Source organism: Sceloporus occidentalis, unplaced genomic scaffold, assembly GCF_023333645.1.
Source record: "Sceloporus occidentalis isolate IW3139 unplaced genomic scaffold, rSceOcc1.0.p SCAF_2, whole genome shotgun sequence".
Taxonomy (NCBI): Eukaryota; Metazoa; Chordata; class Lepidosauria; order Squamata; family Phrynosomatidae; genus Sceloporus; species Sceloporus occidentalis.
Genome location: NW_028316982.1, coordinates 50050075 through 50062930, shown reverse-complemented (window position 1 = coordinate 50062930; position 12856 = coordinate 50050075). Strand labels below are relative to the sequence as shown.

General features: G+C 40.5%; 1 protein-coding gene across 2 annotated transcripts; it reads right to left on the bottom strand.

Annotated features, from left to right (window-relative positions):
• Positions 1 to 306: 306 nt before the first annotated feature.
• LOC149318270 (sialidase-4-like) lies at positions 307 to 7869 on the bottom strand. 2 transcript variants are annotated; one of them, XM_089507770.1, is made up of 4 exons: positions 7704 to 7869; positions 5333 to 5538; positions 3736 to 3991; positions 307 to 3052 (listed from the first exon to the last, which is right to left on the bottom strand). In XM_089507770.1, exons 2-4 carry the CDS (start codon positions 5531 to 5533, stop codon positions 1974 to 1976), a joined length of 1536 nt encoding a protein of 511 aa, XP_089363896.1. In that variant the 5' UTR covers positions 5534 to 5538; positions 7704 to 7869; the 3' UTR covers positions 307 to 1973. The 2 variants fall into 2 exon arrangements, with proteins under 2 accessions (XP_089363896.1, XP_089363898.1); XM_089507772.1 differs by lacking the exon at positions 5333 to 5538.
• Between the last annotated feature and the right edge of the window lie 4987 nt (positions 7870 to 12856).

Sequence of the window (12856 nt, the reverse complement as noted above, 5' to 3'; positions counted from 1 at the left end):
GGAGGAGGAGAGGAGGCAGAAGAAGAGGAGGAGGAGAAAGAAGAGGAAAGGCTCTTTCCCCAGCCTGGCCGCCTCCCTGGCTGGCGGAGGAAGCGGCAAGGCAGGGGAAAAGGGCTTCGCTGAGGTGAGACCCTTTTCCCCCGTCAGGCCGCCTCCCTGGCTGGCGAAGGAGGCGGCAAGGCAGGGGGAAAGGGCTTCGCTGAGGCGAGACCCTTTCCCCCTGTCAGGCCGCCTCCGTCGCCAGCGGAGGAGGCCAAGCAGGGAACGAGCCTCGCTGAGGCAAGGCTCCTTTCCCTGCCTGGCATCCATCGCAGGGGGGGAATCCCAGGGGTGGGGCCAAACCAGGGCGGGACCATGCGGACCCGCCTCAAACCGGGAAAGTCCCGCCCCCTGGCAGGATATGGCAACCCTATTTGTGACAGTATGTTGGTAAATGTCCAAAACAAGCCTTGCCACCTCTTGTTTTTGGATCTTAAAAAAATAAACCTTGGACAAGAACTGCAGCACACTGAGAACTGTATAGCTGCCAGCATTATAAAAAGGAATGGGGGAAAGGGTTCACAATGGTGGAAAGAGGTAAAATGGAGGTAGAAATAGAAGTGGGGTGTTATCAGTTACACTGACAGCCAACTGGTGCTTGTGAGAGTTACATAATTGCAGTTTACACCAACAGTAAAATAGAAATTGAAATTCGTACGTGAAGGAAGATGCACATTTTCCCAAAAAGTGACATCTTTGTCTTAGAAGCATAACCTAGCCACTCAGCAAACCGGTGTACCTTTTTGCGTATTCTTGATAACTTAGAATTCTTGACCCCATGGTTTGGCTTAACATGGCACATGTTGCCTTTGCCCATTCTTCAGCTTTATTCATCATGGTTGCTTGCTTCCAGAGACTTCAGAAGATTTGAGACCTTTCTGCTATGCTTCCCCTCAGTTTTTGGATAACCTTCTCAGCTAAACATGTATGACTTGGACTGGACTGACGCCCCGGTGAGTCTGTGACTATCTCATGGTACTCAAGTTTGCTTTCCTTGGCACTTGTTGCTTCTAAACACAGGGCAGTTGGCATCTTCTCTCAGCAAATATGTGTTCTTCCCCTGAACTATCATCCTCTATATCCTCTTGGTGGTGGTGCCACTTAGTATTAGCAATTTGATGCCATTTTCCTTTTGTGTATTTATCTCATCACCTGTGACATTTTGGGGCCAACCAAGTTGTGAGACTAAATGTGTAATTAGAAAGCACAATATTTATTTATTCTTTAAAGTAATAGCAAAACCTACCTGCATACATTCATGAGCTTTTTTGCCAGGCAGAGGGGCTCTCATTAGCACCCACTGGAGCATTTAATAATCACATCTACACTAGATGCAGATAATTTTTGCTGGAATTACAATTGAAAAAGGAAACATTAAATGTCCCTTCTCTTTGTTGCAATCCCTATGAAAATCCTCAACCTTTCAATGCCAATTATCAAATAGAAACTAAGACCCCCATTCACACTATGAAAATAATCCAGGATGAATCAGGTTGAAACCTTGTTGTTCACACACATCTGAATGTACTTGATACAGTCTGAGGTGGTGGCGGCAGCAAGAAATCCACTTGACCTGGGATTTTGATACCAGGTTATTTTCCAAATTTTCCTGAAAGATCCGCATTGATCCACATCGACGGCAGTGTGAATAAGCTTACAAATTGATTCAGATCGCTCCATATCGTTCAAAGGAAGGGAGGTGGCTCAATTTTATCCCAAAACAATGGCATGTGTGCATAACACAGCGGTTACAATGACTCAAAGAGATTCACAAACCCAAAACAAAATGGGAACAACAAACCTAATATGCATCAGCAAGACGATCCGCATCTCGTCAGGACAAAAAAAAATGAGTGTGAATGCCTCCAGAGAGTCCCTGGATCACTTTCTGATCAGATCTGTTCACTCACTAGTTTAGTCCTCAGACCTGAGCTTTAAAAGAGTATGCAGCTCTTCCTTCTTCTTTTATTTTTTCCACATGCTGACTGTTTCAGTCCCACAGAAGATGTTGCTAGAGGAATGTTCTGAAGAACTTCATGCAGTGTAAACATGCTGAAAGAGATCTGCTCATAGGGAGACCGCACCCCATTCTCATAGACGCAGGCAAAGGCTATGGCTGGGATCCCAGTTATTGAGAAGTCTGAGTAAGGCAGCTCAATGTAAGCCAGGTCTGAGTAGGCACTGGGCCCTTCATAAATAATCCAGGGTTCAGACCAGCTGTCAGCATCCCTAGGAAATGTGCTGAGGTAAACCCCCAGGTTGACGCGGGATCTGGGGCTTGTTGGGTGGGAATACAGCACCCATGTGGGAATTTTGAAATAAATATCTGATTTGGAAATGGTTCTGGCATCATGATGTTGTTGACTGGTATCTGCTGTATATGAGGGGATGTGACCAAGAAATCTGCTACATTGGGGACCACAAGTTCTGGGTGATGCAAACTTTTCCTGCTGCTGTTGGTCACATAGAGGCAGATGGCAGAGGGAAGTGGTAGGTGGGCTGCAAAAAGACTGGGGTCTCTCATCATTTTCAGACTGCTGCTGGAAGCCTGCACCTTTAACTGACCATGTTGCTCCCTGGAATCTGCAAAAATTGTGATGCATATAGTAAAGTGGGGCTGGGAACCCAATAATGCTGCCGTGGCAACCATGAGGGGGTTCAACAAGCCTCTGCACTAGCTGTCCTGAGTGAAACACTGCTCCATCATCGGTGCTGAGCGCTTGCACCCGGAAGCCCAGAGGACTTCTGGCATTACAGTAAAGCACATTGGTTCCGTCTTCCTCATCTACTGATACCATCTGACACTCAACAGTCTGCAGGTTTGGGATGAACTCACCATAGTGCCAGCTCTGTCCATGGTCATCGCTGTAGAAAGTGAAAGCATGTGGAGTTGTTTTGCAGAGCTTTCCAAAACACTCTCTACATTCAATGTGGTAAGCATAGGCAGGCAACAGGAGGCGACCTGATTTGAGTTGAATGCCATGGCCGGGGCCTAGAGCAAAAGTGGCCCAATCTGCATTAAAAAGGAAAAAAAGCAAAGTCAGGAACAGCTGTTACAAGAAAGAATCTTGCTGAACTGCAAAGATCAAAGATTTATTATGGCAAAATCTTTTGTGGATTAAATTCCACTTCATTAGGAGTGTGAAGTGTTTATCACTGAATTTGTCACATATGGGCAGAAAGCAACAAGAACAACAAACTGTGAAAATAGGAGTCATATAGCAGAGGAATGCAAAAAGGAAGGAAGGAAGGAAGGAAGGAAGGAAGGAAGGAAGGAAGGAAGGAAGGAAGGAAATCCAGCTAGTGACAAATCTATAACAGTTTTGCACAGTGGTAATAACAAAGTTATCCTAAGCTTGCTATGTTAAGCTGTATTGTAAATCATTGTCTTGATTATACACCAAATAGGTATAATTAAACATGATAAACAAAAAAACAAACATGCAAGGCTTTAAAGTACCAAGACACGCCTATTTATTTATTTATTTATTTATTTATTGCTACAGACTGTTACAGCCATGCCTTTAGAAGCAGTGTCAGCACCATTCTTCCTCTGTTGTTTTATATTTTATTTATTAAAATATTTATTTCCTGTCCAATATCCCAAGACCTCAGAGAAGTCTACAAGAAAAATATCCAGAACCCACCAACCCATCTCTTGTCTTACGTTAGTTATTACTACCAATGCTTCTGTACCGTTGATGGCCCTGCCAATAACTTGCTGGGTGAGGTCAGTCGCATGGCTCCAGCTGATGCCTTGGTCGGAACTAGATACATAGCAAAGACGGGCAGCATTTTGGCCTGTGATGATCTGAAAGGCTTCAGGGGTCCTGCCCAGGACAGCAATGAAAAACAAGAAAACCATGCCAGTAAGCTCATCATAGATGGGGCAAGGGTTCATAGATCGGTGGTGTGCCAGAGTTGCAGTTTCAAGGGCCCGCATGTCCTCCCACTGGCAAAGAAAGATATAAAAAGAGATTAGGAACTTCAGTTGCATTCTCTCTTTCTTCCTCTGTTGTTAGTTTACAACCAAGAGAACTTATTTATTCTCCATTATTGTGATGGGCATTAATCAGGAGAGCATCCCTACTCCCACCTTGAAGGCTTTTGTTTCTCCCCAAGACACCAAAGAAATATACATATGCTTTTCACTATCAAACTAGGTCAACATATATTCCTTAAAAATCCATTATAGCCTTCTGTTCACATTTACCTCTCTGAGTAATGGGCAGAAAGACAGGGAAAAAAGAAACAGCACATGCAAAGCCAGTTCGTTTCATGATTCTTAACAGTTTTGTTGCTGTGAGATAATCCCTTGAATGATTAAGAGCTTTGACTTAACATCTGTGGGGTACTGGGGCTTGAGCATATGCAGAATTGCCCTTATGTGGGGTGGTGGTGGTGGTGGTGGTGTCTGGAACACGTAAGGGAAGGGACCACTGTATTTTTATAATAAAATTTCAAAATTAATTTTTTAACTCAAGGCCTCTCCTTTCTCCTCCCACTGAGCCTTGCCCCACTAACACTATCTCTTCAGCATTTTAAAGGAATACAGTCAAATGCCACAGCCTGTTTCTTCCGAAAGGCAGATGTTTGGGGAGCAGTGATGCCATTGTATCTAATGGGATCTGAGTATCCATAAATTTTGGTATGGTGGTGGTGGTGGTGGTGGTGGGGTTCCTGGAAGCAAACTCCAGTGGATACCAAAGGCCATTGTATATGTAGTGTTGACTCTCTGAACCCATTCCAAAAGTTTTGCTTTAGTAGAAGGGAACATTTTGGTGCCAGGACCCTCCAGAGGCCCCACACACTACCACAAATGCTAAAAAGATGAAGAGGAAACCAACACTGCAAGATTTTAAAAAAATGAACAGTGCAATGGGTCCCAGCAAACTATCTAAAAGGTGAATTGTCTTTTAAGGCTATCTAGGGAGTCTGAACCTATCCAGCCCTTGGCCTGTCCAAGGCCACACTTTGCTTGGCTGTGTTCTCCTGTATGCATAAATTATAATGAACCCAATTTTGACCCAAGCCAAATGGGAGGTTGCTGCAGAATCTAACCACGGTGAGTGGGAAGACGGTTCTTTATCAGTCCAACTGTTCAGTCTGGGACAATCTGTTTGCTACACAAGTGTTGTACAAAGCATCTGGAGGCACCAGATCTTTTGTCGCCAACAAGAAAAGAATTAGCAAATAAACAATAATGCAGATGCAGTGAATTCCCCATATTTCTTCCCTCCACTTTTCATCCGTAACCAACAGTGTGAACAGATGTGCTTTTGTTCTGTTTTACCTCCACAAAGTTCTTGTAGAATGTGCCTCGCCTCAGCACCAGTAGGTTGGCATGAGCATCATCAACGCTGAGACGCTCCTCTGCAAAAGCCAACAGTTTGGCTACACAGGGGATGTGGAGTAGGGCTGGCACTCGGTATGTGACTCCGCTTGTCTCCCTTTCAAACAGGACAGTCCGGGCAGGAAAATGGCGAGACCCCATTGCAACTGGGACAAGAAAAGAAAAAAAAGCCCAAACATACTAAAGAGAGAGACCGGATGCTGGATGTATCTAACTAGTTTAACATTCATTCTGTTGGAAAAATAGCAATAATGCTGTAGCAAGTAACCTGAACCAGTGGATTGGACAACACAAAGATAGCCTCCCATGTTTTCCCCTCATGTCTCTTCTAAATCTATGAGTAATTTGCTACGCTTAGGCTTCACATTGCCAAGAGCCAGTGAGGTGTAGTGGTTAGAGTGTTTGACTATGACTCTGGAGAGCAGGGTTCTAATCTCTGCTTGGCCATAGAAATGCACTGGATGACCTTGAGCAAGCCACACACTCTCAGCCTCAGAGGAAGGCAGCCTCTGAACAACCCCCCCCCAAAAAAAAAACCCTATGATAGGTTTGCCTTACAGTCGCCATAAGTCAGAAATGACTTGAAGGCATACAACAACAAGAAGCCTTTACATCCTTCTACCTTTTCTGAGGTTACGTCCTGATTTTTCTCTTCCCAGGTAGTGAGAGGTAGGCAGCATATGGATTCTCCACAAAGGCTGGCTGAGCAGACTTGCACACAGGGGAGCCAGCTCTGAAGGCTTTTATAACCAAATCTAGATTCCCTTACTCCTGTCCTATATTTGAATGGATTTCTTGAAATAATACATTTAAGTTTTCTAATTTGTTCCTCATTACTCTTACTTACTTGCCATAAGTTCACACATTAACCTCTGCTTTGTTCTGCTAGCACACATACCAAATATTCTTACATGAAATTCTGGGAGCTCTGTAGAAAGGGGCGCTTTGTTTGGGTGCAGTGAATTAACTGCACATTGTCCTTTTGGGTCTCCTTTGGCCAAGATGGAATAATGCTGCAGCAGGGTCAGCCCATGATATCTTGATATCTGAGGCAAAGAACCAGATTGGTTTATTTACAAATATATAATTGAACAGAAATCTTGATCAGAAGAGGATTGAAAAGCCCAGAACAAGGATCCTTGGAAATATCCTTAACAGTCAGAAGCAAAGCATTCCAGGCATAACTTTTGTTAGGGAAATTTCAGGTAGATGGTTCACAATGATGAGAAAATAGCAGCATACACAACTGGAAGGTTAGACTGATCTTTGCAAAGGTGAATACCTTTCTCTTTCCAGCTTCTTAGTGCTGAATTCCAGAAACTGCTTTTTCTGAGAGCTGCTTTTCTCTCAAGGTCAAATGTAGGTTAGTTGAGTGTATTGTTGGAAGGTTTAGGTCTTTCGGTTCAATCTTTGTTCAATCTATATATCTGAAAATAACATTCCCTGGAATGTTTTACCAAAATCCCTGGAATTCCCCAATATTTATTATTCAGTCAAAATCCCCAGTAATTGGCAACACTGCTTATAAGTAATTAGGTGAAACTAAAGTACTATAGCTATACTTCCGGCACACCTACCCAATCAATTTTAAATCATGATTTTTTAATTGTATATGTAGTCTGAGTGTATTTTCATGATTTTACAGTGTTGTATTTCACCTCTGGATTTATGTGTTTTTAATTGTGTTTTGTATTTTAATATGTTGTAACTCGCCTCAAGCCTTAAGGAGAGGCAGGAAAGAAATAACAATTATTATTATTATTATTATTATTATTATTATTATTATTATTATTACTATTATTACTTCAGCAATAGAAAGTTAAATTATTGATACAGTAAAAGATAGGTACAGCTATCTTTAGGTATGTGTCCTTAAATAAATAGTATTTTTTCAGGTGTAGTAAAAACTATATCAGGTAACATTAATTATAGCATTGGAAATTTTTCTGGAAGATGTTCCAATTCTGTTTTTCCTGGAAAACATGCATCACTACAAGGGAAATCGGGTGAATGTAACGCTCCTCTTCACTACCTTGCTGGGGGTGGCAGAATATAAAAGTTGAGTGGAAGTAATGGGAGGAAGAAGAACAGTGGCTATCCGAGACAGCACCCTATCATGCACTGCACAATTGTGTCTCCTTCCTTCCTTCCTTCCTTCCTTCCTTCCTTCCTTCCTTCCTTCCTTCCCAAAGGAAATTAGGAATGCAGGAGGTGAATGCAGTCCCCCAGGGATGCCCCAAGAGTAGTAAGAAGAAAAAGAACACCAAGACAATGGCTGCAGAAGCAAAGAAAAAAGTGTGAAGCCACAAACCTGCTCCCTTTTCTTGCTTAGTGTGCTGTATTTTGTCCTGAAAGCCACTTATCCACGTTGCTCTGTCTTCATGTGAATACTATTTGTACCAGTAAGCAAATGTAACTTTGTTGATTGAAGCAGTCTCATCAGCTTCCTTCTCCACTTTTGTGTTGCCTTGTTTCACTTGTCCTCTCCCACCCTGAAACCCCCATCACCACCTTCCCTTTCCCTCTGATCCAGTGGGCTTGCTAGATGCTCCATGACTGGAAGAAAGCACTGAGCCAGCATCCACTTGCTCAGTCAACAAAGGAAGGACAAAGACTGCATTGTCAGAATGCAGTGAGGACACAGCCACAGGGTCCATTTGCAGGTGCCTGTGGTCATTCCTTTCCCATTCTTTCATCCACCCATTCATCCATTCATTCATTTATTAACTAGTTGGGAGATCACAGGCTGCAAGATATGGGTGGAGGGTTTTATTCAATATGTTATTTTATAAAAACTTTCCCTAACTGCCAAAGCTTTTCATAAATCTGAAGAGAAAACTGATAGAAAGCTAAACTGATTAACTCACCAATCAAGTCCAGAGGACTTTTGAAAGCTGAGTACTTAAAAGTCTGTGTATGTCTAAGTTTTTTTAAAATACATATTTATTAATTTTAACACAAACAAAGTAATTCACTACCAAAACTTAAACATTCAAAAAGAAAAATATTAAAAAGAAGACAAATAAAGAAATATATTTATATTTTTATAACTTTGACTAAAAGGAATGCATAATGTTAAAACACCAAAACACTCAACTCTAAGTAAAATACTAAACACTAGCGAGATTATTGCATTGAATTTAATGTGACTCATTTCTGATGGGATAAAGTCATGTTTAATTTTAAAAGCAGGTGTTATCACACACAGCACACGGCATCATGGCGCTCCCCAGGTGCTGCATCCATACAACACAGTGCCAAATAGCTGCAGCGCTGTGGCTATCGCACCCTTTCCAGGGTGCAAAAAGGAGCCACTTATTGCAGCTCCTTTTTGCGCCCTGGAAAGGCTGGATTGGGACCGTGGTGTGTAGTTGCTACAGTCCAGATTTGGCTGAAGAAGGGGCAGCTGGAGGTCGCCTCTTCAGGGCTGTTTGTACATAGGGTTGCCATAAGTCAGGAGCTCCAAACCGGGACAAATGTAGGACAAATGTAGGACAACATTTTCAAATGTAAGACACATTTTAAAAAATGGAGGACGTGCGAAAAAATTGAGTGTTTTTTAAAAATGTTAATATAAATGCATGCTTTTTAGGCATGATCAAAATGGAGGACATTTTGGCATTATTCTTAGACAGATGGCAGAAATGTATTTGCCCTCGGGTTCAACTGTACTTCTCAGAAGTGTGTACTTGGGCAAGGGACTGTGGTTTTTCTTCACTGCGCATGAGTTTGTAAAAATCACAGCAAGTTACATTGGCCGTGCCTCAGAGGCTTGTTGATATCAATATCACCACCATCATCATCATCATCATCACTATAATTGGCCAAGAAAGGCAGACTTGTTAGCATTCAAAGCGCCATAAATACACAGAAAATGCACTTGCATATATTTCATAATAAAAAATAATGGGGAAAAAATAAAAAACAAGGCAGGGGTGTATATATTTCATAATAAAAAATAATAAAATAAAATAAAACAAGCAATAATAAAAATTAATGAAATGAAATAAAAAGCAATAATAAAAATTAATGAAATAAAATAAATCAAGCAATAATAAAAATTAATGAAATGAAATAAAAAGCAATAATAAAAATTAATGAAATAAAATAAAACAAGCAATAATAAAAACTAATGAAATAAAATAAAAAGCAATAATAAAAATTAATGAAATAAAATAAAACAAGCAATAATAAAAATTAATGAAATAAAATAAAACAAGCAATAATAAAAATTAATGAAATGAAATAAAAAGCAATAATAAAAATTAATGAAATGATATAAAAAGCAATAATAAAAATTAATGAAATAAAATAAAACAAGTAATAATAAAAACTAATGAAATAAAATAAAAAGCAATAATAAAAATTAATGAAATAAAATAAAACAAGCAATAATAAAAATTAATGAAATAAAATAAAACAAGCAATAATAAAAATTAATGAAATAAAATAAAACAAGCAATAATAAAAACTAATGAAATAAAATGAAACAAGCAATAATAAAAATTAATGAAATAAAATAAAAACAAGCAATAATAAAAATTAATGAAATAAAATAAAACAAGCAATAAAAATTAATGAAATAAAATGAAACAAGCAATAATAAAAATTAATGAAATAAAATGAAACAAGCAATAAAAATTAATGAAATAAAATGAAACAAGCAATAATAAAAATTAATGAAATAAAATGAAACAAGCAATAAAAATTAATGAAATAAAATAAAAACAAGCAATAATATAAATTAAAAAAACAAAAAAATAAAAAGCAATAATAAAAATTAATAAAATAAAATAAGTATTTTATATTTTTAAAAATAATTTTAAAAACCCAAAAAACCAAGGCAGACCTAATGGCCACTGACTCAGCTTTCCTCCTCCTCCTCCTCCTCCTCCTCTGGCCCAATTCTGCCCTGGCCTTCAGGCACCCTTCCTCCGGCTCATTCCTCCTCCTCCTCCTCTCCCCCCTCCTCTTCCTTAGGATGGCTGGCGTGAGCACGCGCGTGGAGGAAAGCGGTGCAGGTGCGCGCGCAGAGGGAAGCAGGGCAGGCGCGCACGTTGCTGCTGGCCCCTGCTGAGGCCTGGGTGGCGTGCGCCGAGGAGCCCATCCTCGGCCAGCCGGCCAACGGCTGGCTGGCCAAAGCAAGGGACGAGCTCCTGTTTTGGAGCCCCGTGCGCGCGCGTGGGTGGGCAAGCCCTGACGCGGTGGCAGCGGCGCTTCTGCCGCCGAGGAGGAGGAGGAGGAGAAGGCGGAGCCGGAGGAGGAGGTGGGTTGGCGCTGCCCAGCCCACCACGAAGAGGAGGAGGAGGTGGGTTGGCGCCGCAGCCAGCCTCATTAGCGGCAGCGGCTATGGCCGCAGGAGGAGCAGACCCTGAACCGGGAACAAGGCATGGGGGGCCCCCAAACCGGACCGTGACCGGGAGGGGCCCCCCAAAAGCGTGATTGTCACGGGGGCTGCCGGGTTATGGCATCCCTATTTGTACAGCCCCTGAATCTTTATAACATTTTCACCAAAGTCCACTCTCTCCAATACTTGAAATAGATTCTATGAAATGTTATCAGATGCTTTCTCTGTATCCAAAAAGATCAAAGCAGCCTTTTTCTCACTATTTTCAAAATAGTCAATAATATTCAGGACTGTTCATGTGAAACATCTGAGAGATATGTTTCCTCGGCCTGTTTGCCAAAATTGTAGTGAATATCTTACAGTCATTGTTTAAGTAATGAAACAGGCCTGGAATTCCTTTTTAATGTCTCATCTGTATCTTATTGGTGAATCACTGTAATATAGGCAATTCTCTAAGAAACTGGCATCCATCCTTTTCATAATATTCCATCACACAACATTTGGAGTGGTTAAAATAATTCATCTTTAGATTTAATTTTATAATAATATACTGCAGATTTTCCATCTGTACGTGGAGTTTTTTCCACCTTAGTTTTTATATTGTCTTGCCATCCATCATTGTCACAGACCCATTCAAACTTTGCTTTTATTCCAGACATAATTTGTCCAGCCGGAGTCTATCCAGACAGTCTTCTATATCTGGGTCTTTTTCATTGCCCTTTGCATATAAAGCTCTGTAGTATTCCTCAAAGGCTTTTAGTATTTGCAAATTATCCATTCCATAGCGATCTTGCTTTTTGATATTTGTAACATATTTCTTCATTCTTTCCTGTTTCACCTTATAAGAGAGCATTTCCAGGGTTAATATACAAATTCAAAAAAAAAAAAAATAGTTAAAGATATAGAGGTAATATAGTGGTGTGGTGGTCTTATCATTTGATGATGACTCTGGAGATCAGGGTTTGATTCCCAACCATGGAAATCTATTGGGTGACCTTGGGCAAGTCACATACTCTCAGCCCCAGAAAAATCAGTGATAGGTTTGCCTTAGGGTCTCCATAACTCAGAAATGACTTGAAAGCACACAACAACAACAACATCTTGGCATTAATATCCATCATCTGCAAACTTGATAAAGATATATAGTGTATGCAGATTGCGGCAGTGTGAGTTATTTAAACATAGAATTCTAATTAGTTTTAATGCAGAATATAGACAACATTTATAATGATATACAGTTGTCCCTCCATATTCGCTAGGGTTAGGGGAACAAGACCCCCGTGAATATAGAAAAACTGCAAATAACAAAAACACTGTTTTTACCTGAGAGGACACCTCTCTAGGAATCTCTAGGTCCTCCAGTGCAACTCTGTGGTCAGTATCCAACATACACTGACCATAGAAAGGCACTGGAGTAGCTACAAATGGTCTTTCAGTGCAACTTTTAGTTAAAGTTGACCACAGAGTTGCACTGGAGGACCTAGACAGTCCTAGAGAGAACATATTAATGAAATCCGTGAATAATCAAATCCGCAAATATCAACGCCACAAATATGGAGGGATGACTGTACTATATCAGAGCAGATATTTATTTATTACACATATAGTTCACCATAACAAAACTCAGTATAGCAAATGTATTTTCTACAGTCACCTGTCCAGACTCAGACATGCTTGGTTTCTGTAAGGGGGCTATATCATATGCCTTCAGCATGATATCATGTGACATTTTAAATGAATGTACCCTTTCCGCTTCCTGAAAAGTGATAGTCATACAGATTTCTGCAAACGGTGTTACTGTTAACCCAGTAACAAGACATTTTAGAGGCACGTTTTGATTAAAAATCTGCACAAAGCTAAGCCTACAATGTAGGCAAATTTATCACAATTTCAGTCACTTGCCATGTACAGATATATTTCCCTTATAAACAAAAACATCCAGGACAAAGGACATCTCAACAAATGTATTGGTTTCTGCTATTAGAATAAGTTTTTAACATGCTAGTGTAATATACTATAATATCAAATGCCATCTTTGGTGAAGTATGATGTCACAAACCGGATGTCATATCCTATGTTTGTCCAGGAGTTGGCCCCATTCAGAGAAAATCAAAATT

Bases quoted from the DNA above. Each gene is read 5' to 3' on its own strand.
- LOC149318270 (XM_089507770.1), bottom strand. From the start codon at position 5,533: ATGGGGTCTCGCCATTTTCCTGCCCGGACTGTCCTGTTTGAAAGGGAG. The intron at 3,992-5,332 runs GTAAAACAGAAC...TTTCTTTGCCAG, and splicing joins TCTACAAGAACTTTGTGGAG to TGGGAGGACATGCGGGCCCT. The intron at 3,053-3,735 runs GTACAGAAGCAT...TTTTTAATGCAG, and splicing joins TATTGGCAGGGCCATCAACG to ATTGGGCCACTTTTGCTCTA.